The 25,578-nt window shown below is 44.1% G+C and overlaps 1 protein-coding gene across 1 annotated transcript; it reads left to right on the top strand.

Moving 5' to 3' along the window:
- The first annotated feature begins 1,458 nt into the window (after positions 1-1,458).
- wnk1a (WNK lysine deficient protein kinase 1a) lies at positions 1,459-25,242 on the top strand. Its single transcript, XM_048257197.1, is given in 27 exon segments — positions 1,459-1,788; positions 2,899-4,027; positions 10,208-10,380; positions 11,801-12,021; positions 13,577-13,734; positions 16,590-16,678; positions 16,836-17,055; positions 17,303-17,585; positions 17,770-17,909; positions 18,187-18,267; positions 18,397-18,498; positions 18,949-19,032; positions 19,133-19,212; positions 19,310-19,460; positions 19,555-19,671; positions 19,796-19,912; positions 20,183-20,228; positions 20,402-20,545; positions 20,675-21,104; positions 21,106-21,406; positions 21,516-21,549; positions 21,658-21,725; positions 21,928-22,349; positions 23,260-23,459; positions 23,545-23,649; positions 23,746-23,933; positions 24,121-25,242. Coding segments are annotated over 26 exon segments (5,007 nt in total). The 5' UTR covers positions 1,459-1,788; positions 2,899-3,289; the 3' UTR covers positions 24,436-25,242.
- Positions 25,243-25,578: the final 336 nt, after the last annotated feature.

Raw genomic sequence — 25,578 nt, 5'->3', positions numbered from 1 at the left:
TTCCCTTTAGCCATCAGAATGGTGGTCCAATCAGCGACAAGTGGATGATATTAGTCTCGAAATCAAAAGCTGGTAAACAGTATAGTTGCAATGGCTGCAAACATAAACAAAATTGCAGTCAGGAGAATGTGTAATGTATACACCAACGGAATACATTGTTTCCTGACTGCCAATGAGGGTTATTATCAGTTTGTAAAGATAAGGTGCAGTACAGTAGGAAATAACGTTAGGAATCCCTGATCGACGTGATCGGTTAGGCTGGACCAATTTCAAAGTTAATGCAAAGTCTACATCCATTATGATGTTGGAAACATAGTCCATAGTCCAACTAACAAACAAACAAATCAACAAAGAAAGTCCTTGGCAGAGGAGGCAAGAATAAAATAACAAGCAACAAGCACCCACAAAGTGAATAACATAATAATAACAATAATCATACTGATAATGATAAAAGTAATAATAATTATAATAATAATAATAACAACAAAAATAATAGTCTTTTTAAACTAAGGCTGTGCTAGCAAGCCAACTAAACCAAGGAATGAGCCACACCTTCATATTGGTTTATTTATGTGAAATGCATTATAGGCAGGGTAGAAATTCTGCCAGGGAATAGTCAGTACAGCTGCAGTGATGCAGATGGATAGCAAAGGGCGGGACTTGGCGGCACAGAAGTGGTGGTACAGACCTGATGGGAACCGGAAAGGGCAGTCCACTGGGGGTGACTAGCAGTGATGCATACCAGTCCAATGGGGACGGCATAACAGCGGAGATGCAGCTGCATAGCAGTCCTATGGGAATGGACAACCACAACAACAGCTACATAATAGCAACAGTGAACAATTTGGCTGGCATCCCCAGCGAGCACAAGTATTTCATTGTATTCTTACATATTGAAAACTTGACAATCTGGTAGGCGAAACCCTCAGTGTCTCCCACTTGTTGCAACATACAGGCCTTCCCTCACAATTATATACTGCACTACTCACAATTGCTAAAGCGACAACATGAATGACATGAATTATTTAGAGATGGATGCTGGGTTTTGGTGTGTCATTAATGCAGTAAAGAGTAATGTTTTAGAGTCTTGAGTTAACTAATGGGGTGGCCTATGGGCCACTGAATACCCCTTTGGAATTCTTCACCATAATTGAATGAGTTAATATGAGGATATTAACTTGATTTTTTTGATGGAGTGAGGTCAATATCTCCATGGGCTTCTTTCTTTTACCAAATATATTCTAAGCTTTTAGGCTACTGCCTATGGCAAGTATGGTATGGTAGTTGCAAAGATTTTTAGACAGAGGGAGCTGTAAAATCTTTGGTGGCAGATCCCTGTTTGGTGGTAGGCCTACGCCTATCCCGCTTAGCCTACTCCAGCCCAGTAAGTGGCAGTAAATGTACTGCATTATCCCTTTTTCAACATGCAGTTATTAAGACAAAGAAGAAGTTCAACCAGCAAGAAGGAAAAAAGGATTGAGGTCAATGTGAAAAACACAACAAAGGACCGATGTCGCCTCGCGAGCTGCCATGATGAGCGGAAGGAGGTGGTGCATATTGTTTAAACAGTTGACATTCGAACAGCTTCATTCACAATTTAGCCGGCCGTGGTATTATCCATTGACCTAGTTAATTTTGCGTCGCGTTAATTTAAAGAGATTTTATTCTTTTTTTGACAAACGTTTCCTTGGGTATTCGGATTTAACCAGGAATATCAACTACGTTTCCATTCCCGCTGTTAACGTTAACGTTAATGCATGTCAGCATGAAGACTTGAAGCCGCACACGGTAAGATAACGTTAGCAAGCTAACATCACATTAGCCAGTAAGTAACGCAATGTTTTCAACAATTTACAAACGTAATGTATCCACGGACTTGTTTTTATTTCAATTTGCATTACATGTTGGGTGTATCTTTGTCATTTCGTGCTGTATTATTGTGTGATTGTGAACGTTCGCTATTATCCAGCTGATTGTTAACGGATGACGGAGCCTGCGAGGCCCAAGCTTACAGAACAGCGCTAGCTTCAGAGCTTTAGCCCAATAGCTGTAACGTTAGCTTAGCTCTGGCTGTGTTGCTTAGCTGCTGGCTTGCTACATTGTTAACCTCGCGAGGTCACAACATAGAATTGACGTTTGTGTTTGGAACACTTTGTCTTTGGCCATATCGTACGCCTACAATGTTGCTTGACAGCCTCACCGTATCTGGTAAGATACACACGAATAGTAGGCCTAAATATCCACTAACATGAATTTGTTGTCCTTTTATAAGACCATAAATACAGTGATTATAGGAAGGTAAGAAAGGTAGCAACATAAGGATTTGTTGAACCTTGACTTGCTGAATCCACCCTTCAGTGGGGTTTTATTGTTAATTCCAAAACAATATTAACACTTATTTTGTAATCAAATATGAATTTGAACGTACTTAACAGCAGCTAATGCTTAAATGTTTTGTTTGTTTGGACACTGCTCTTCTACAGCAAGCATGTTAATATTTACCGTGGGTTAGGTTTGACAGATGGAGCAAACTGCTTTCGTGTTCTAGCAGCGAGCCAATCATTGTTACGGTTTTATTAAGTGAACTTTTTGCTGTAGGCTATGCATTGTTAAGCAATTTAGACCACAATTTTCTTTTCAAACTGCGTCGTTTATAATATCTAAATGTTTAACATCATTGGTTATACTGCCTACACTTAACTTGGTAACTGCTTGTACGTGGACTTGTGGTTTCTACCAAATAAGTGCTGCACAGTATTTAAATTCTGTCTTTAAAAGGGTGGCACCTAACGTTGCCACACCCACCCACCCACTGTGCATTTACAGTTTTGCCATTGCCAGGACTTTGTTTTATAATTCAAGCATTTTTTCATAATATATCTTTTTCTTTTTTTTCAGCGATCCTGACACTGCTGTGAAATTTCAGTTGCATTTTTTTGAATTGGAAAGAACAAATGTAAGGCTTTGCCTACCATATGTTTGATGAGGAAAGAGGAAAATTGCCAATGGCCTACATGATGGATGTGTCTCATCTTGATTGTGGAAATCAAAGTATCCAAAACCTCTCCCTCTTCAGAGGAACACAACATATCCTTGGCCAAGTGTACCCCCAGAGTATTGACTTTATTTGACCAAGAAGACTACTAAAATAACAGGAAAAGGTACAAAGCAGACATTGATTTTAAACAACTTCTTAAGGTCTGTCCAGCGCATATTTTTCTGTTTGGGCTGAACCTGTATGGATGGGATATAATTTCTGACACATCTGCTCCCCCATGTGGGTGCTGAGATGTCTGACAACCTCAGTAAGATGGTTAAATTCCTATCCCCCCAATCAAAGAATGCTAGCGGCTCTGGCTCGGACTCGCTATTGGGCGAGGTCCGCCGACGGCGCCACAATGTCGAGCGGGAGCTCCTCAAGGCTGAGCACCGTTTCTTCCGCCGTAGCGTCATCAGCGACTCCAACACCACTGCCTTGGAGCTGCCCAGCAAAGCTTGCGTCCTCGCCTCACCACCTGATTGCAAACGTGGCCTCCCTCCAGCCAACTCCGTTAGTGCTGGAGCCGTCCCAGTGTCTGCAGGTCAGTGTGCAGCGGTGGCAGAGGAGCAGCCGGTGGAAGTTCAAGAGTCAGCTGGAGAGCCCAGGGGGGATGTTTCAGCACAGGAACCGCAGCCCCTCTCACTGATGGGCTGTGATGGAGAGCGGGCGCCAGCCGTCTCCCAAGACCCGCCCAGCGAGGCCTCCGAGCTGGAGTCTGGGAGCAGCTTTGTGGGCCAAGGGGAAGATGAGCGTGAGGAGGAGGAGGACGATGGGAAAGAGGCAGAGAAGACTCGTAGTGAGGCTGAACAGAGAGAGTTGGAGAAGAAAGTGCAGGATGAAGAGGAGGTGGAGACCAAGGCTGTGGGCACATCTCCTGAAGGCCGCTTCTTGAAGTTTGACATTGAAATTGGACGTGGCTCATTCAAGACCGTCTACAAAGGCCTAGACACAGAGACTACTGTGGAAGTGGCCTGGTGTGAGCTACAGGTAAGAACATGCTTTTACTAGCCTATCTAGCTTCTTGTTTTTGGTTTACCAGTACTACAGTATATTTAGTTAATGTCCTTTGAGTTTAGTGTAATGCCATTATCATCAGTTTGAAGTGATCTGAGAAACCTCTCAAAAAGAAAATTTATGAAATCTTGGAATGTTCAAACTTGGAAGACCAGTTCACATTCATGTGATGAGAGCAGATGAAACGGTGCAGAAAATTGTTTCATGATGACTTAAAGAATGAACAGGCATTTAGGCATTTGTTGTCTTTTCTGTCCTTTCTGCATAATTTCTTTGGAAACTGTGGTGTCTGTAATAATATTCATTTATTTAAAGGCACACTATGCAGGTTTTTTAACTTAATATGCAAGTTTTTTAGCTTAATTTACCTTCATTTAACAGCTTCAGAGTCATTGGAATGGTTATGACTTGACTCGGGGTTGAATGGTGGCCGTCTCGCTTCCCTCTAGCCCCTGTGAGTGGAAAAACCACCCTTGCAACTGTGGGGCGGCGGGCCGATGGCCTCAGTGTCAGGAAGTATAACGAGTGTAACGAATTGCTTTACTGCATTCAAATACACATACACGCCAGGCACCGGCTAGAAAAAGGTAGCGATGGAGTTTCTCAGACATTCGTCATGACAGAGCCAGTGAAAAAGAAGCAAAAACCGAGAAAACAGTAAGGAAATTGCCAATACTGCATAGTTTACCTTTAATTACAAAATAATACTGCAAGTAAGCAAAATGGTCAAGTATGAAAATGGTTCAGGATTCCGGGAGCTAAACAGCCAATCAAATGGCACCTTTCCCTTACGTGCTTCTGAATCAACTTGTGGATCAGCTGGAGTTCTGTTCGTCCGAGTCACTATTCTTGTCTCTCTTTAATGCATCTTTCATATGCCGATGCCAATAGAAGAAAATGGAATTTTGCATTCACACATAATTTTGCAAAATGGCAACGTAATGGGTGTTGTCTACTTGGATACAATAGTATTAAAGGGAATGCTATGAGTAAGAAGGGCGAACCTTTGCAAGACATTCATGAATTTTACGGCCAAGCAAAACGGGCACCTTGTGTCTCGTTTTATTTTCCTGTTATAATGTTGCAAGTTAAAATTCGGAGGGTGTATTGTCAGCTACATACCTAGCTATCATCCAAGCAAATAGAACTTTGTCATTTAATCCATTTTTGAAGTTTAAGTTGCCTTTGCTAGCTATGTAGTAATTGGATTTCATTTCTAGAAGAAGTTTACATTTTCAAATTCAGCTCACCAAGAAAATTGCTTTACATGTAATTACAGTCCTGAGAAAAGTATTGTAGCATAAATGGGCTTACTCTGATATCAATATAGTGGATGAAGGGGAGGATCCTCCCCGCCCCCTGTCAAACGAGTTGTTAGTCAAATGTTATTCACACGAGACCTTTAGGATGTGATGAGTCAAGATCAAAACCATAGATAAACACTCAAAAAATGGATTGCAGTGTCTGAGACTTTTTCAGGGCCAGGACTGTGGGAACACTAGATTTGTGAACACTGAAGCTAGACTACTGTGAGGAGCAGTTTGTTGGATTTGACAAACAATGTATTGGATTAGAATGTCCAACTGCACCTTTCACTAACTGCTAGTCTTGTCAAACAGGGTATATAATTAACTATGGTGATGGCCCTCTGACGCACACATTCAATATCAGTCGGAATCATCTTGAGAGAATGGGGAGATAACGTCTTGAGACAGTCACACATATTCAGTGCAAAAACGCAAACTTGCAGTTTATCATGTTTGTAAAATATTTCTTTCTCTAGGCACACATTACTGTGTTGACCCCATCTGTGCTGTTGTTATAATAACTGATTTATAACCTTAATTTTTTCAGTATGGAAAATGAAACATTTTAAATTGTGGGCCTGGAGTGCCTTGCTTATGGATTGATGGTCTAAAGTAAAATATTTGCAGGGGTAAAAAAAGAAAGAGGCCCCTTGCAGAATAGTTGTGTGGTGCTTATATAAGTAGATCAAATTCCTAGCTAAAGAATGTGTAATCTTGTGTGTGTGTGTGAGGTGAAGTGCAGCAGCCTGCCAGGGCTTGTTTCTGCCCCTCCCCACCCCACCGCTCTCGCCCCTATGGCAGCGGTTGCAGGCTGACGGAGCATGGCATGTGACGAGGCAGGCCTGCCTGGACACACATGCAGCCCCCGCAGGGGCCAGCCAGCAGCCACAGAACTGGGTCCTGGCCTGTCAGTTGTCTTTTTGACACAACCTGTCTGTCTTGCCTATTTTACTGATTTATTTTTTAAATAACATTTTTTAAAGTTATGTATGTGTACTTTTACATTTGACCTTTCATTTCACTTTGATGCGTGTTGTAGCTAGCACCACAATCAGCTGATTGTAGCTAGCACCACAATCAACAGCATCAACAGTTATCTGGCCTTGTGAACCATTTGTCGTCTCGGCTTCCTCAGTATTCCCAAGTATTTGAGGCCTAGTCCACACGTACCAAACCGACCTTTTTTACCTCCGTCTTCCCTGGAACCGTATCAAGAATATTTGCGTCCAAACGGATCCATCTCAACACGACTCAACACGTTACTGCCACCAAAACTAGTATTGGTGGCACTGTTTGTTACAGAAACTGACCAAAGCTTGTGCGCTGTGTAGGCCATACAACAGACAGAGTAGGCTACAAAACTGGCTAGTGCAAGGAAACCAGAATTGTTTGTGTGGATTTATAGTGAACTGTCAACTGTAGTCAACTGTAAAACTAATAAACTTAATTTGGAACGGTTTGTGAAGGGTGCAGTCCCGTCCTTTATTTGGCTAACGCAGGTAAAAATAATCTTCTTTACTTTCTTTGGTTGTAGGATAGTCCGCGATTCACATAAGTTTTGGTTAAAACTTCACCGCAAGTGCAAAGGCTAGGCGTACCCAAGTTCTAGGCTATTCCGTCGCCACAATTTATAATATTGCTATAATACCTTTGTTAGTAACAGTCGATACTTTTGCTTGCATCAAATCAAGATTAAGCATTTAGTGCGCATCTATAGGCTTAACATGAGTTCTAAGCGTCTTTGGATGCTCATATCTGACTTCACTATGAATGCATTTATTTATGTTGTAAGACATGTAAAATAAATGAATGACACTGGCACTATGCACAAATTAATGTAAACTTACACCGCACTTCCCTAATAACTTAAGTTCTCTCACGTCACTGACAGTAGCTAGAATTCATAAAAAAACAGCGGGAAAAACAGTGTTCAGTCCACCAAGTCATAAGCTATCGGTGATATTTATCCTACGGAGTGTAATCGTAGGTAATGTCATGTATGAAAACTAGTATTGTTAGGCATCCAGGGTAGCTGAGGTGTGGCGATGACATCATCGACACATATAAGTAGGATGTGCGGTTTAAGCTGTCCAAACAAATTCAAAAGGGCTACGGTTTCAGATTTTTCCACTCTGGGACCAGGTTTCAAAAAAGTGCGGTTTCGGGCAGTGCGTTTACAGGATTCGTTTGGATGCTCGGCCAAGACGAAGCAAAACCTCTGCGTTTAACCCAGAAAGCGTCTCCGTGTGGACGAGCCCTAAATAGCACCCTCCCTTCCTATATATTAGTTTGGATCTAGCTTTGCTGACATTCCAAAATCTAGCCTATGTGGGTCACCAGCAGGGAAATGGAGTTCATCCCTCAGACACAGAGGCTGCTTTTCTCCCTGAACGGTCTTTCCTTTTTAACACGCACATAGTAGTCAGACAAGGCTCCAGACTGTGATTAAATTTCACTGCACAGCAACTGCAGACTTTCTCAACTTAAAAAAAGCTGCATGAGCATTCAAAATCAATATAGACATTCTGGTAGATTTCACACATCTGTCTTTGGTTTCCTGCCACCTTTGCCCCCTGTCTACTACTAAAACTATCTGTACATGGTGAAAATTATAATAATTGTTTTCACAACTCTTACATTAATGGAGACTCCCTATGTTGATGCTATTAATGCTCAGACCATCACACTGAAGAGAAGAGAAGTGAATAAAGAAGAGCTTCTTCTGTAGCTTCACAGTGTTCTATCTAGTTATATTGCATTCTTTGAAGTGTAGGTTGAATATAAAAGCATAGTCATGTTGTAAGCATACTTGAGGGTATTGGCCAGTCATGGCCATGTCCACTTGAGGCAGTACTTTTTATTTATTATGCTTTAAAGCTCATAGATGTTTTATATTTTGCCTCCCACTTCGTGAAGAGCCAATGCCCTCTGATCTCTTGGCTGGAGCTCTGACAATTGTTTGAGAAGAGTGACGTGACCCCCTCAGCCTTCAGAGGGCCAGAGGAGGGCTGCATAAATTGTTGTATTCACTGTGGCTTTTGTCTGCCTCATTGCTTGATTTGTCCAATGGGGAGCCACCTGCACTCTCAAGTTTCCCTTAGCGGATAGTGTGTCTGAGTAAAACACAATCAAAACGCAAGCATCTGAGTGAAGCGGGCGTTCAAGATGGTTCACATGCCTTGCCAGGGAAGTGGGGCCTAAAGTAGGTCACTTGGTGAGGGTGCCATGTGGCCCCATTCTGCAAAGCCCCTGACCCCACCCCACCCAATCACATACTTTTACATCAACACATGCGTATGTTGGGATTCAGTTAGTTCACAGGTTTTCATTCCACCAGGAACATGCCAAACACTGAGCATGGTAATCTAACAGTTGATCTGAGGCCTAGTGTTGTAGAGGTTTGGTCTTTATGTACTGTACATTACTGTGTTAGTTATCTCACATAGCTAGGTTCATATATTTTCTGAGTGCAGAAAGAATATTGTTAATAAAGGAGTAACATAACAATGCTATCGCTATTGGCCAAAGATTAAACCAACAGGCAGAGGGACTGGAGCATTTACTTGGTTCTGTATCTGCTTTTTATCATGGCATGGTTTTCACTTTCTAATCTCACCCAGTTTGACTTCTGTTTGAAGTTGGCATGATGAACATAAATTAAGATTGAAATGGGTCACTGATCGTGTAAGTCTTTGTAGGTTTGCATTTTAGTGTATACCTTCATTTTCAGGATTTTTTTTTTTTTTTTAATGTATGCTACCGAGGGAAAGAATGGAATTGGTGAAATACCCAAATCACCTGAGATTAAGCCTGCTGGGTATCCACTGATTTCTATTGTAGGTGAAAAGCAGTGAATCACAGTTGCAGAATATAGTGATGGATCACCTACACAGGGGATGAATCGCAGTAGTTAAGAGTAGCTGTTTCTGCTTTTGTGAATTAGAACAGAATCTGAATCAACCGAAGCTTGCATTTAGTTCCCAGTTATGGATTCACTAGTCGGCCTTCATGTAATGGAGTTGCATGCCTACAAAAAGAAAGGGTTTAAAAGGATTACAGAAAATCTAATAAAATAAGCTTCATTTTAAAGGGAAAGGAACACTTTGAACTCAGTCAAACTTTAAAATGCTATAAAGAAAGAGGAAAAACAAGCCCCCAAATAACAGAAGTTATTGTGATCGCAGTGTTATGAGAATAATGGGATTCCTGGTAGGTTGTAACAGAGAGAGTGCTCATGGGAAGTAAGTGAGTTGGTGTAAGCGATGGGGGCAGTAGGGGTGTGTGTTAGTAAAAGGGGTGGGGGGCTTTGTGATTTGGTGAAAGGGGTGGGGGGTTTTGTGAGTTGGTGAAAGGGGTGGGGGGTTTTGTGAGTTGGTGAAAGGGGTGGGTGGCTTTGTTGTTGCCAAGTGTGCATGTTTCTGCTCAGTAAGATAAGGCCTCCTGTAAAGCTGCAATTTTGCTTCCTCCTTGTCGTTTCCTCTTGTTTTGCGGCCTGTTGGTAATGTCTGTTTTAACAGAGAGGATACATACCCTTTTCTGTTCTGTATGTGTAATAACACAGCCTGACACGGTTAGCCTTGTATTGTATGCACATTACACTCACAGTTAAGACTGGCTCTATACAAGGTTAGTGAGGCAGTTTGTTTAACAGGGTTATGCAGGAACCGCTCTACTAATGTAAAAGAAAAACTAAAAGTGCATCTTTGATATACCATTTGTGAATTCCTCTGTGTCCCATTAAATTAATATCCCCAGGGTAAATTTGGAATACCGACTTGAGTACATCTAAAAGGTTGATCAATTAAAATACCTTAAAGTTTTAAATCCGTTTTCTTCATCTCCTCAGGATCGTAAGCTGTCCAAGTCTGAGCGCCAGCGCTTCAAGGAGGAGGCCAGTATGCTGAAGGGGCTTCAGCACCCCAACATCGTGCGCTTTTATGATTTCTGGGAGGCACCTTCCAAGGGCAAGAAATGCATCGTCCTAGTGACTGAACTAATGACCTCTGGCACCCTGAAAACGTGAGTGAACCCCTTATATTAAGCCCTTTCAGACATACGTGTAAGACCGGAGGTTCTGTGGATGTTATACGGTGGGGCCATATATCTACGACATAACGACATAAACGGTCATATGGAAGTCCAAACTTAGCCGGTTGTTCTACTGCTCCCCCTCTAGTATTTCCTCCGGCATTATGTAAATGTGCTGTGTCTGAATGAAACGTAGAACCTGCGGTTAAAATTCACACCTAGTGAGAGGGCGTGTTGATGACGTTTCTTTCATGCGTCTGGTGGGTGCACTTAAATCTTTACTTAAGGCCATAAATGCCAGTGTCATGATGGAGTGGCATAGTGCTGTCCAGAAAATCTCCGACCTGGAAAGATGCAGACATCACGGAGCTACTGTCCATGAGGGCAGACAGCATTTTGATAGAACACGTGAAGGTAATGGCAAGAGACACGTTGATGTAGCCTACAACCGCATCGCAAGGCCTATGGAATGCAAAAGACCAAATCATAAGCAGAAGGCGCTGAAAAGGCAGTAGCCTACATCGACGTCGTTGACGACAATAACAGGAGTATTTAATAAATTGTTAGCCAACACGGTCGGTTTTCTGTTTATTGATAGCCATGACCTCACTGCTGCCCGATATTGTTGAGAATAAATATGCCTAGAGAAAATGAAAACGAAGAAAACCCAACTTTGTTCCAAGCTCCTTAAGTAAATGCAATATAGACACATGGGGAGAGGATGCTTTTGGAAAAATAAACCATGAAAAAACGAACCACTTCACTGTTATGTTAGTATTTTGTTTGTTTTTTAAAAACTTTATAGCCTATATGATGGCCTTGAAGTCTTGAGTTAGCCTACTGAATTGGCTGGTGAAGTTCGTGCATGCTCTCTTCAACGCAAACCAGATTTGGGTTCCATAAGTAATTCTATAACATTGAAAACAGATAAATGTGTTTATTTGAAGCACACATACAAGTATGCACACTTACGTGACTACTTTAAGTATTAGCCTATGCACAATAGATTTTTCTTCTTTAGCCTACATAATGCATACATTTGTAAACAAAAACAGCATCTGTGACGGCGGCCGCATATATTCTGCATCATATCTCTTCTTTTGCGAACTCTGCAAGCCCCCTCCCCTCACTCGACAACCACACGGAGATTCTGTAATGTGCGTGTATGTCGTTCACACATAGGTCAGTATAAGGTCCGCAGGTTAGCATCATATCTGAATCACTTGAAGGGTAGAACCTCCGTTTGACAAACCTCCGCATATACTCCGGAGGTTATATCTGAAATCCCTTATAGATTTTTTTTTTGTTCTGTTTGGTTGAATGGTCCACAAGATGTATCAGGGCGTCTCAGCATAGTGTCGTCTTAAATATTGAAACACTCCTAACCCTAGTAAATGTAAACATTATTCAGGTACCTGAGACGATTCAAGGAGATGAAGATCAAAGTCTTGCGCAGCTGGTGTCGGCAGATCCTGAAGGGCCTGCATTTCCTCCACACGAGGGCTCCGCCTATAATCCACCGCGACCTCAAGTGTGACAACATCTTCATCACCGGTCCTACCGGCTCTGTCAAGATCGGTGACCTGGGTCTGGCCACGTTGAAGAGAGCCTCGTTTGCCAAGAGTGTCATAGGTAAGGTTCAGTCCATGACGTGTCCAAACAGGGGGAAGGGAACTGTGTTGGCTGTGTGTGCTGCATAAGGGCAAATCCAATTGTTCATGAGGCTCTTCTTTTCTTCTTCCTCTGAAGTGTCTTAAGACAGTGTGGTGTGAGAGCAGACCACAGTGTTTCCCCCGACCTCTCAAAATCACAGCTTACCAGGGCTCTGGCCCATGGAAGGCCAACTCAGCCCCTTCTCTCTCCTCTTTTTAGGTTCAAAATAAGTCTGTCCCTCTGTTATGCCGCCATGCTTAAGACCATTATTTCAGGTACCTACTCGGAGTAAGTAGCCCCCTCGAATTCCAACGCCAGTGAACCATTCATAGTTGTATTGTGGTTTGTCTACAGGCAAAACCAGTTCTGTTCTTTGCAAAGGGATAGCACAAAAACTAGAGGTGAGCCCTGGGTATTTCAGGTACTGGAAATTCACTTTGTCCTGTGGTTTGGAAATGTGTGGTCTGTTTCTTCAAATATATCGCTAAGCTTGTTGCCAGTAACTTTGTCTATTTCTCTTTTTGAAAGGAGTTTCTGTGTCCGGTATTGTCTTTGTCATGTCTGGTTTTGACTCCGTGTCACTTCCTTAGGTGTAACCTCTCTGCGCATGACCTATCTAGTACAATAGCTTCTTAATATTTATTTATTTTATTTAAAACATGGGACGCTTTAGCCTCTAACTGCAGCTTTTCCCCATTCTGCTTGAAGGCTTAATTAATAAACTGCACTACAGGCAGTCTGTAAGTATTCAGGAAATGGGCCCGGTAAGTGCAATGGTACCATGTGACATATTTCAAAATTTATCACAAATTAAAGGAGTTTTTCTGTGTAAGGCCTTTTATCTCTGGGAGATTTTTTTTCTATTAAGTCAGAGTTGTTGTGCAGAGCCAAACTGGGTAAGAACTAGCAATGGAGTCTTTTCTGTTCCCTTTAACCACTTTCTCTTGAGCAGGTGGAAGGAGGAGGTAAGTTTCTCAAAAGCCTGGTAAATTTTACTTGGAAGGTAAGTTCTTCATGGATTTACTTTCATGGTTTGTGTGTTCTTGTCCTCTTTGGTAGACATAGGAGGCCCCTGGCCACTGGCAATGTCACATTTTGATTGTTTTACTGTACTTACTAAAAGCGATCTCTTTTGCCTAACAACTCGCTTTCCCTCAGTTTTTTTTTTATTTGACTGACAGCGTAGTCCTCACTGAGAGCACAGTCTGTTTCACATTACCTGGGACTGGGCCGGGCCAGCTGGTCAGTCTGGGCCTCTCATTTGGTTCTGCACAACAGTTACCATAGATACCCAATTTTGAAGGCCTTACAGAGGGAAACTTGTACTTAATTGAATGCGGTTTAACTGAGGGCACATTCCCCTTCCTCTTTTTTGCTTTCTTTCCCTTTTTTGCTATCCTTCTTTCCACTCTCCTCTTTCTCTTCTCCCAGGTCACAGGCGACGTCGTCATCCTGCTCCTCTCCTTCTCTCCTCCTCCGTGAGGAGGATATTTTAGACAACTGCCAGAGTTCTGAATCGTTCTTTTGATTTAAGGTACCCCAGAGTTCATGGCTCCAGAGATGTATGAGGAGAAGTATGACGAGTCAGTGGATGTCTATGCCTTTGGGATGTGCATGCTGGAGATGGCTACCTCTGAGTACCCGTACTCCGAGTGCCAGAATGCGGCACAGATCTATCGCAGAGTCACCAGCGTAAGTCCCACATCACTAGCGAAGGACAGGGGCTCCTGTTTGTTCAGCCCTCTTGTTTTTACTTCTTTTGTCCACCCTCTTCCTCTGCGTCATTTCTTGTGCCACGTAAATGGCTTTTGTCCTACTTCGGTTATTGGTAAGTTGTGCAGTTGTGCAGTTCTGCCATTACTGCCATTTTTCTCAATCTGCGTAGAGAATATTGACAGGGGCTGGAGTAGCCCTTTGGTCAGAGAAGCGGTCTGGGACTTTGGGACTCATAACATATCTGAAAAAAATATATTTAGGTCGGTTTAAAACACAGTAGATTCACACTCACACAGTACACTCATTGTAGAACCTTAAAGTCATGGAAAATGAGTCAGTCAGCTTACCTCTTGTGTATTAGAGTTGGCTAAAGTGTGGTATTGGCTCACATTTGTGAAAATAAGAATGATTCTTTGATTTTGACCTCCTGTTTGGAAAATAAGAACGGTCTTTAAGAAATGAATGACCTCTGAATTTAAGTGGAACAAATACATATACCGATAATTTGGCATGGCCAATTTGATTAAGAAGTTGGCATTCAAGCATAGCAGGTTGAGGATCCTTGTAGTGAGTAGATATATTAAAGTTGTTATATATAACAATAAAAAAATCTGTCTAGGCTTAAATGGATTTTGTTAACACCAACGACTGATTAACTGTAAAAAAAGTAGACATCTTGAGATGATTTCAGAAGTGAAGCGCCCGGAAGGCAGAGGTGGACTCTGTTTGTTTTAATAGTCTTAAAGTCCATTTTTGTTCCAACTGTTCGCTAACTAGCCCAAGTCCTCAGCCAGGTAGATTAGAGTATTAGTGATGTCACCCTTGTTAATGGCACAGGCAGATAGACTACATGGCAGGACTTTGAGACTCTGAAGCCGGGCTGTCAAGTGTAATCTGGGCCGAGAACGCAGATTCTTATACTTATTCCACACTATTTCATCCAAAGCACAATACGTAATTATGCCTATTATTCCTAGGGCCAGTCGGGGTTGAGTGCTCACGGCCACACTGGTGGCAGCTGGGAATTGAACCCACAACTTGTCTGGCTACCGAATGCTAGCTCTGCTCCTTAGCCACTACTCTACCAATGCCCTGTTTGCTATGTATGCTCTCCATAAACACATTGTGTAGAATCTAGTTCCAATACAAACATGTGGATTTACCTTGATATAGGTAGTAGTAGTAGTAATATCTTCAGATAGTGTGACATTAGTGTAGCCAATGTGTTCACTCATTCATCATTTCTGTGTCACCTGTTTGACTTTGGAGAGGCTGGCCTGTACATTGATGACGTCTACATTGATTAGATTATATAGACCTGCCTACAACTCCAAACTATGTTTTAGTAGTTTATGTAGTCATTTACATTTTTTATATTTTGGGCACAACCCCCACATGACTAACTGGGTTAGTAAATATCACACAGTGTAATTCCTCACTAGTTGGGCACATTTGAACTCTTACAGCATTTGCTACCCACCCCAGGGACAGTGTGAACAGAGTAGCAAGTGGATGTAGTGGAGAGGAATGCAAAATAAGACGGCAACAGAGATCTCTAACTAAAAGCAAGATCGCTCGTCTGAAACAAGCAGTGGAGATGTAGTCATATGTAGTGATATTAAAAAAACAATACAATACTGTTCTTTGTATTATTGACTTTGTGGCTACTGTCATCAGCAAGGTAGGTAAATTAAGCTGAAACTAATGTGAAGCGTTACTAACATACCAAGTAAACATTGAAAATAGAAAGTGAAGATGTACAAGTTTTCCTGTTCTTTCACGGAGGTTTTAAACACGTGTGGCTTCTCTGTACCCTATTGCATAAAAGCTATGAAGCTTTTCTGCTGCTAAAATATCAAATGGAGGACAAAGGGTTACTGGTGAGAGGGGCAGAGCTAGTCATTAGATTAGATGTCTAAGGCCCAGTGTCCCATTCTGAGACTTACTCCATCCCTATACTCGTTTGTCAAGTGTATCAAGGTACAACTATCTGTTATTTTAATCATTTATTAAGGTAGGAATTGTATAATAGTGTTGCATTATCTATCAGAATTCTTTTGTAGTCAAACATTTCATTCAAATAATTCCTTATAAATTGTGGACTTAAGATGTTACAGTTGCTGTCATTCCACACAGACCTGATTCAGTGTGATGTATATTTTATCAAGACATTGGAGTGTTATCCTGTCACAAAACATTAATGCTATTAATACATTAGAGCCTCTGCCTATTTCAGCTCTCCTACTAAGCTGCAATAATCAGTTTGACTATGTGGAACTGGTGGTTGTCTTGCTCTGAGACCAATGTTGTAAAATGCCCCTGTCAGGGAAACATATTTTATTCCTTTGCCTTGCTCTGAAAACCAAAAGGCAACGATTTTAGAAACTTCTAAGCTTCTCTAATATACAATATTCTGGCCATTAAATAGCCTTAGTTGCTAAAATGGCCTTACATTAAACAAACAAATCTTGCTCTGAGACATAGTCAAATCAGTATTTTTTACACTTGATTGTTATTATTGAAGATTTAATATGGAATAGCCATAACTAGGTAATGCAGTATGATATAATGTTAAGTCCTGAATTAATGGATGCCATAGACCTGGAGGATAGATGCCTAAACTGCCAATATAGTTTATATCTATAAACACAGACATTTTTCAGAATGTTCAAAATTGCTGTAAGTTAAAACACATGATTTGTCACATATCACAACACATTATTATTATTATTATTATTATTATTATTATTATTATTATTTTAAATGTCTTACCCTCATATCTCTGAAAAAACACTTTGTGAGTCAGGTATTTTTCTGTTCCCCTGCTACAGGGGGTAAAACCTGGCAGCTTTGATAAGGTAGCCTTCCCTGAAGTCAAGGAGATCATCGAAGGTTGCATCCGTCAAAACAAAGACGAGAGGTACAATTCATGGTCATTGGGCGTGTGCATTTTGATGTTTATTACTGTGGTTTTCAACTGTAAGACACCGTTATATGTAACCTGTGTAAAGTAGGACATGATGTTTTAGAACCTTTTGAGTTTTAATAACTTGTCTTGCCCCTTTACCCCCTTGTAGATACGCAATCAAAGACCTCCTAGGCCACGCCTTCTTCCAAGAGGAGACTGGTGTCCGTGTGGAGTTGGCTGAAGAGGATGATGGTGTTGTGGTCGCCATTAAACTCTGGCTGCGCATTGAAGATGTCAAGAAGCTCAAGGGGAAGTACAAGGACAACGAGGCCATTGAATTCTCCTTTGACCTCCTGAAGGACGTTCCGGAGGACGTGGCGCAGGAAATGGTGGGACAAAATTTCCTTGAATTGTTTCATTGTCCTTTACCCAACTGTGATCGCACAAGATGCTGTACTGTGCTCTGTACTATTTGCACAGATCTTGAACTGTTTCTTCCTTTACACATTGAATCATAGTTGAATTGTTTAAATGATTTGGGAACAAACCTGTAGTTCAGTCTCACAATACCTTTGCTTGTGTGTCTCACGGGAGTCTGATCAGATTGCTGACGTGTTGTGTTTCTGTGTTTGCCAGGTGGACTCTGGCTACGTCTGTGAGGCTGACCATAAGACCATGGCCAAGGCCATCAAAGACCGCGTGGCTCAGATCTGTCGGAAGCGGGAAATGCGGCAGCTGGTGCAAGAGAAGCAGGAGAAGAAGAAGAAGCAGGAGGAGGAGTCAGTGGAGCAGCAAAGGGAGGCTCCTCCGCCTGCCACAGGGGCTGCTCCTGCTCCTGCTCCTGCAGCGGCTCCAAACGAGTCAGAGGAGCCAGAGGCAGACCAGCACCAACTCCAGCAGAACGCTGCTCCTCACACCAGTATGTGTCACCAGACAAATGTGTTTGCGTTGTAGACATTACTGAGCTTATTGATGGATGTGACACAAAAGTGCCATAGACCTGCATTTGTTGCATAGGGAAGTGTATTATCTTACCTATAGCAGATACATCTCACTACCATGTGTTCATTTGCATTGCATTGTTGCCCACTTGTGTGTACTAGCCATGGAAGGGGCTCAGGGTTCCATGATCCTGACAGAGTCCCACGGCTACCTGTCGCCACAGCAACCTCCATCCACGGGCCCAGCACAGAGCAGCCCAGCCCAGATCCCAGTGCAGCACAGCACAGGCCAGTCTAGCATGGTGAGTCACCCAGGGGTCACCAGGTCAAAGGGTCAGGTGCCACGTTTCAGCTGTCAGTGATTTCACAATGGCATACAGATCTGAACTTTTCTAGAAATTTCTAGCTGACTAGCTTCTGCTTACAAGTGAAAAGCTGTTATTTTAGCTGCTCAAACAATAGAGGGAGTTGGTTTCTCGTGATTTTTAATTATAATTCAAAATGCATAGGAGTTCTTCAGGAGTATATGTATAAGTGATATGAGATAGTGATGATACGGTTTCCATCTGGCGTTGGCAGGGTCCAGTCCCAGTGCCACACACCTCCAGCACCCTTCCGGTTGTCCCTGGTAGCCAGAGTGGAGCAGAAGCACAGCAACAGGTAGCCTCAACTACGAGACCCTTATTCACCGCACACTTGTACACTTGGCTATTTGGTGAAAAGGCAGCCTTGGTACACTTTTTGCTGGTCAATTCTTCCTTCATGATATTCGTTCTGTTTGGTCTTCAGCTTGGCGTGTCCACGCAGCACCAGTCCCACCATGAGGACGGCACCGCTGCCCAGAGCTCTCACACACAGAGTCTGACTCTGCAGGGAGCGCTGCTACAGCAGGTAAGAGTTCGCAGAGCTCAGCAGCCACTCACTTGTGGCCACTCTGAGAGCAGAGTTGTTCAGGGGCTTTCTATTGTACATGGAATGCTCATATTGGACCAGTTAATAAGATTACACTAGTGTCTCTTCTTGCTGTTGAGTGGTAGCCATGGATCTGTCCTTCTTAGCATGGCTAACCAGTAGCAGTTTGGTCTTCTCTACTTCACCACTGCTTACTCAACCAAAATAAGCCTGCGCTGTCCACTGATTTTATTTGTGTGCCCTGCAAGTGTTTTCTGTCTGTCCACTTTCATCTTCCACAACTTACTTGGTCATTAATAACAAAGGAAGGCCAAAATTGAAAATCTATCTGTAAACTCATGTGCATGCTCTGTGCCACCTGTCTGTCTGTCTGTCTGTCTCTCTCTGTCTGTCCGTCTGTCTTCTCTCTGCATGCTGCATGGCTGTAAGACTTGGGCTACTGAGCTGAGCCCGCCTGTGTTCTCTCCACCACCCAACGCTGAGCATCTCTATTTTCTCTATCAGGCTGCTCAGGTACATTTGTGCAGATCTGTGCTGTGTGCTGGACATGGTACACCGAGTGGTGTGTGTGTGGTGGCGGCTCCTCATGTTTAGTTTATCTGTCCTTTTGTAGACCTCTATGGGTGCACTGCATTCTTTGACAGCGGAGCAGACAGCAGGGCAACAACCACTGATGGCACCCTCCACCGAGAGGTGAGTGCCATTCTCGGTCAGTGTTAATGAGGTGAGGTGTGGTTTGGACAGGAGAGTGAAATGAGTTGAATTCTGTTGAAATGTGATTTCCCTTCAGTGGCCACTCGGATGCGGCCTCTGGCCTGAGTGATGGCAATGACACCGGGGGCAGACACGAGGGCCGCTCCATGAAGCGCCATCATCGCCGGTCCGTGCGCAGTCGCTCACGGCACGACAAGATACCCAAAGCCAAGCTTGATGTGCTCAACGTACGCCACCTTAGTCACACACTTTTACATGTAATGGTTTGAAAATAATTCTGCTCCCTAAAACATTTGTCTTTTGTTCTTTTCCACTTTGCAGATCTCAAACATTGGAGACAGAGTGGCGGAATGCCAGTTGGAAACACACAACCGGAAAATGGTGACTTTCAAGTTTGACTTGGACGGTGATAATCCAGAAGAAATAGCACAGATAATGGTACAATTGCACTTTTTTGTGTGTTTTTTTTTTTTTTTTTTTTTGTCATGTTTATAATGGTTCACATGACATGATGTATGAGACGGTATGTGCTAAGATTTTGGCGATTGGTCCTTGCTCCTAGGTCCTGAGTGAGTTCATCCTGGAGAGTGAGCGGGAATCGTTCATTGAGCAGGTCCGTGAGGTCATCGAGATGGCTGATGAGAAAGGAGAGCGCATGCTGAAGGAAGGCTACACACAGGTATGATGGAATGTGAAACGGCAACACTACCTTTACTTGATAGGCTACGCAGCTGGTGTCTGCCAAAACTGTCGTCACTCTCAAATGAATGCTATGAAGACCAAAAAAAGCAGATGATTGGTATCTCGCGTATGTTAGTATGTCACGGATGTCACTTTTTCTTGATTTCTTGAGTTTTTCAACAAGGGTAGGAAGCCGAGGGGACATGATGTGTGTTTAAGGGGTTCATTTCATACCCTACCTAAGAGTATCATTTCCTCCTTCCTTCAGGTTATGGAACCACAGATCCCTGGGATATCGACTCCACATGGAGCTGGTAAAGTTCTTCCTGATTATCTCATGTTGATCATCTATCAGTTGGTGAATTGAATGTGTTAGAGAGGCTGCTGCAGTGGTGCTCGTAAAGCCTTCCAGTAGCCAGCAGTGACATTTAAGTAACTTCAATCTGAACTGTAATGATGGGGATCCCCCACCCTCCCCCTCTTGCAGGTGAACCACCTCTGAGTTTGGCTGCCCAGGTGGTCCACTCAGCTGGCCGCCGCTTCATTGTCAGTCCAGTTCCAGAGGCTCGACTCAGAGAGTCATTCTTTGGACACCCATCAGCCAACAAGTCACTTGACGATGGAACACCAGGTTATATGCCATCCCAGGCCTTAATATCCATCTGCCTTCATAAGATACTGGTGATGCTGATTGGTCTGAATGCTGGTCAGATGCACGTGTGTAGTTTCTTGATTTGCCCTGTTGTGTTCTCCTGTCCAGATCCAAGGCCAGCCACTGGTCCCAGCTCAGGCAGTGTGCAAAATGAGCAGAGCACTGCTGCAGTGAGCTCTTACCCAGCCCCGCCTCAGCCCAGCCCAGCCAGCAGCACGCCAGGCCCCTGCCCCTGCCCTGCACCACACGCCGGCCCCTGCCCCTGCCCTGCACCACACGCCGGCCCCTGCCCCTGCCCTGCATCACACGCCGGCCCCAGAGGCGTCCGCGGGGCCCGGCCTCGTGTCTCCACCGGCGGGGAGGGTCTCTCCAACTGCCAGCGCCCCTGCGCTCTCTGCAGAGAGTGGCGGTGCCATTGCGAACATGAGTGGTGTCAACACGGAGCAGGCGGCGTCCATGCCCACTGCCTCCGCCGTCCCCTCAGGGCCACAGGTGCCCAGCGTCCAGCAGCCCGTCCCCGGTGTGTGTGGGGAGAGTGAGGGCGAGTCCCAGTCCAAGTCTCCAGGCATCGAGGACATCCATGCCCTGGACAAAAAGCTGCGCTCTCTCTTCATGGACCAGAACTCTGTGTCCAGCTCGTCCAGCCAGCCAGATAACGTGGCCACTGACTCCTTGTCCTCTCCACCCAGCACAATGACGTCTTCCCCTCCCCTGGGGGCAGCCAATCAGGCGCAACCTGCCAGTCAGCCTCTGTCCAGTGGGCAGTCAGACAGTGGGCAGTCAGTGTCCACTTCTGCCCATGCAGGGATGCCAGGAGCCCCAGGTGCATCAAATGCACAGGTCAGTTGCCACTCTGCATGAATGGGTTTGTTGTTGTTGTTGTTGTTGTTGTTGTTGTTGTTTTTTCTGTGACATTAATGAAATGAAATATTTTATTCTTGTGTTCTAGTCCTCTGTAAGTTCCGTCCAAGATGGAAAGCCAGGTATGTTGGATATGGGAAAGAATTGGTACCCTTTAGCTACACTTTTCCTCTTATTTTAATATTGTAAATGTTTGCTCAAATCATTTCCTTTCTATATTTCATCTTCAGCTGTTCCTGGGGACAAGCAGCCAGCAATTCCACCCCCTACTGGTGGCTTCCAACTGGGACGCTTTCAGGTCTGTGCAGTTTTACGTATGCTTACACATATTTAATTTTTAGCAGCAGTTTCATTAGTAGTTAGTGTTATTTGATTTAGCTTGTCTGTGCCTTTTGAGGGGTAAAATGATGCCTTTATCAACCTATACATGCAGCAGCTGCTACACTGTTAAGAACCAAAACATTTCCTTACATTGGATTTAACATACTGTCACATCTTAGGTGTCTATTGCATCTGATGAGGCCCAAAGCAGTGCCCCGAAGCCCTCAACCATGGGCTCCTCTTCGTCAGCCACTCCATCATCCTCTTCCTCATCGTCCTCCTCATCGTCCTCCCTCTCAAGCCCTGAGAACACACTACACAAATCTCAGCATCTGCCCAAACCGGAGATCAAAGTGGACACCAAGACTGCCCCCACCACCATTGGCCGATTTCAGGTCATGATTAGCGCCGATAATGAATCGGGTCAGGCTACAGAAGAGCCCTCGGCTGCCCACAGCCACCACAGTGCAGCGCCGGGCTCGGACACCAAGACCCCTTCAAGCAGCCAGCACACCCCATGCAGCTACTACATCAGCAGCGACAACGACTCTGAGCCAGAGGATGAGACCTTCAAGAGGGAGGTCACCCAGATCAGAGAGAGGTCAGTCTTGTTACCTCCACGAGCCTCTAGCGCTAACGCAGGTTAGAGAGAGGTCAGTCTCGTTACCTCCACAAGCCTCTACCACTCACGCAGGTCAGGCTGCCGCTCTGCTCCCGCAGCTCATGCTTGTCACCATTCACTCAGACTCAATTGTCAAGGATGACCAACATTTGTTTAGCCTACAGCATGAAAATGGCCTTTGTTCAACTGTGACTTCTGTTGGGGAAACAATGTATTGCTACTTTGACATCACTGGTGTTTAAGTTTTCCTTTTGATGCCAGTCATACCGGATGTGGTCTCCAGTATTAGATACAAGGCTGTTGGTTCTCCTTAAGACCATCTTTTGCACATATTGGAGGAATTCACTGGAATTAAGTGTAGGGAAAAACTCTGAAATCATCTTCGGGGTTTGTGGTGAAATATATTCAGGGAATCCTCTGCATTTGATGCTATAGCACTGTTTTGAACTCTTGAGATTATGGATTTGAATGCTTTTTGGATACACCTTCCTGGGGCAGCCGTGGCCTACTGGTTAGCGCTTCGGACTTGTAACCGGAGGGTTGCCGGTTCGAACCCCGACCAGTGCCCGGAGCAAGGCACCTAACCCCTCACTGCTCCCCGAGCGCCGCTGTTGTTGCAGGCAGCTCACCGCGCCGGGATTAGTGTGTGCTTCACCTCACTGTGTGTACACTGAGGGTCACTAATTCACAGATTGGGATAAATGCAGAGACCAAATTTTCCCTCACGGGATCAAAAGAGTATACATACTTACTTATACCTTCAACAGTTTCTTCTTCTTGAACCACACATTCAGTACTCCACAGATGCTGTAGCTTGTTAAAGCAGTAATGGGTCCCCTTTGTATAACAAGTATCTTGTTAGTAAGGTGAGTTGTCTGTTTTTCTGCAGGCATATGAGCGAGATCCGCACCTTACACCTGCGCCAGAAGGAGGAGATTGACGCCCTGTTTGCTCGGCTGGGCAGAGCGCCGCCCGCAGTGGTTGCTCCGCCCACTGTAAACATGTCTGGCGGCAGACGCAGAGTCCCCAAAGGCAAAAGCTGCAAGTCTGGCAAATGTGGCAGTGCCCAGGCCAGCCCGCAGCACAAAGGTACGTCAGGCGCTCACCCCTCTTCACTCGTTTAAGACATATTCAGCCCCGCTGAGCTGCTTCAGGTCCATGTCTCTGTGCTCAGGTGACAAAACCACAGCCCAGGTTCCAGCGTCCGTGACGACAACATCTGGAGGGACCAACAACACTACGACTACTAGAGTGACCAATCAAAATGCACATTCACAGAGTAAGTCATCAGTGTTATTGTGGAGTTTTGATGTCCGTTTAGAAATGTAGTGTATATTTAATGTATTGACTGGCTGCTCACACCTGTTTTGAACAGGTTCAAATGGAATAGGAAGTGGACCAGCCCATGGGCCCAACCTCTCCCAGGGTCATGCTCCTGCCACCCAGAGCCGCAAGGGCACCTTCACAGATGACCTCCACCAGCTGGTGGATAACTGGGCACGAGATGCCATCAGTCTTGCACAGGTCAAAAAGGTGCCCAAGCAGAACGCTCAAGGCCCTGATGTAAGAATGAGCCCCTCCTCCCTTTTGTGCAGCACCGCTAGTATAGAGAATGAAAGAATGTCAGAAAAGGCTTTCAGTTGCTTTTCAAAGTGTGTGTGTGTGTGTGATTTCTTCTAATGTCCTGTAAATTCTATGATGGTCATAAATTCCGGAGATTGACCTTCTGACCATGTCGCTGTCTCTGCAGATGATGACCCGTAAATTCTCGGCGCCAGGCCAGCTCTGCTCCATGGGGGGCCCCATGGCCGCTCCGGTTGTGTTGCCGTCAGGCGCGCGAAAGGGCTCCCTGTGCCTGGCACCCCAGCAGTTTGGCTACCCCTGCACCCCATACAGCGGTGCGCCACAGTGGGCCAACCCTGCCGCACCTTCCCAAGTGGGCCTGCTGGGGGCGCTGCAGCCCAACGCCACTCCCATCTCCCTGCAGCAGGGCTACCACATAGGGACCAACCACAAGGCCAGCAGTGGCAACAGCACAGTTGGGAGAACTACCCAGGCTAGTTGAAACCAGAGAGGGCAGCACGCATTACAGTGGTCATGATTAGGATCATCTACCAATACTATCACTCATATACATATATAAGTACACCAGGAGTGTCATTTGCCACAAAGCAGATCTGAGTTGTGTTTCAAGCTTGTAAGGAGGCAAGGAATTGTTTATGGAGCATGTAGAATAAGAATGGTTTTGGATTAACTGGCAACACTGTACAAGATAATGGGAAAACTCCCCAACTGTTCACTGTTAATGAATGTTATTTTTGTCATCTGAACCATTTATGATGGGAAGAAATCAAGGAGGTTGACTTCACTGACAGATTTCCTATTTAATCTTTTTACCATCCATCAGTGATTGTTAACCGTATGTTGATGAGGATGCCTTCTTGTTGGTGTATATCTGTCTGGCGTGTGACTATTGTGACCAAGTTGGTGTGGCAGCAGACTAGAATGAGGGGAGGGTTGAGCTGTAGGAATGTTGTCAGATGGATGTTGGGTAATGTTTGAGTAACGTCAGGCCCACTGTGGAGGGGAACCTGGGAGAAACCAAAAGACTGTAGGTAATAAGCTGAGCGGGACTAGCTGGTAAACACTGTGGAGGGCATTTTAGATTTATTTCTGTATTACTATTATGTTAATCATGGAAAACATTAGGGGACCTCTTTGTTTACTTAGAAGTACTTCTATATTGTCACTTTATACTTAAATGTTAAACCACATAGAGATATGTGCAATTTGGGAGGCAGTGAGAACAAGGGCGTTGAAGTACTTACATGGATTTGGAACACGTGTCCATTTTTATTATGTGTATGTATATATATATATATATATATTAACATAATTTTTCATTATTGAAGTGTTGTATCTTATTGTCACAGATTCATCCCTTCTGCCACAAACTTTTGCTTGTTCATATTCATCAGATAATATTGACCCTGGATACTTGAGAAAAGGAGTATGAGATGAATAGTGGTTGTTGATTTGCTCAGCCTTACAGGTTCAGCAGATCTATGGGATGCCTTTAAAACAAATTCACATTGCCCCATCAGACTGCTTTTGGAGCTAAACTTGTCCACCCTTGAAGCACACGGGGATGCTGTATGTTTCCCTTAACTGTTCTCTGAATCAATATCTTTAATTTATTAACTAGCCA

The sequence above is a fragment of the Alosa alosa genome, chromosome 11 (assembly GCF_017589495.1).
Source record: "Alosa alosa isolate M-15738 ecotype Scorff River chromosome 11, AALO_Geno_1.1, whole genome shotgun sequence".
NCBI lineage: Eukaryota > Metazoa > Chordata > Actinopteri > Clupeiformes > Clupeidae > Alosa > Alosa alosa.
Note: the sequence above shows the minus strand (reverse complement) of the source record. Positions and strands in the feature narration are given on the sequence as shown.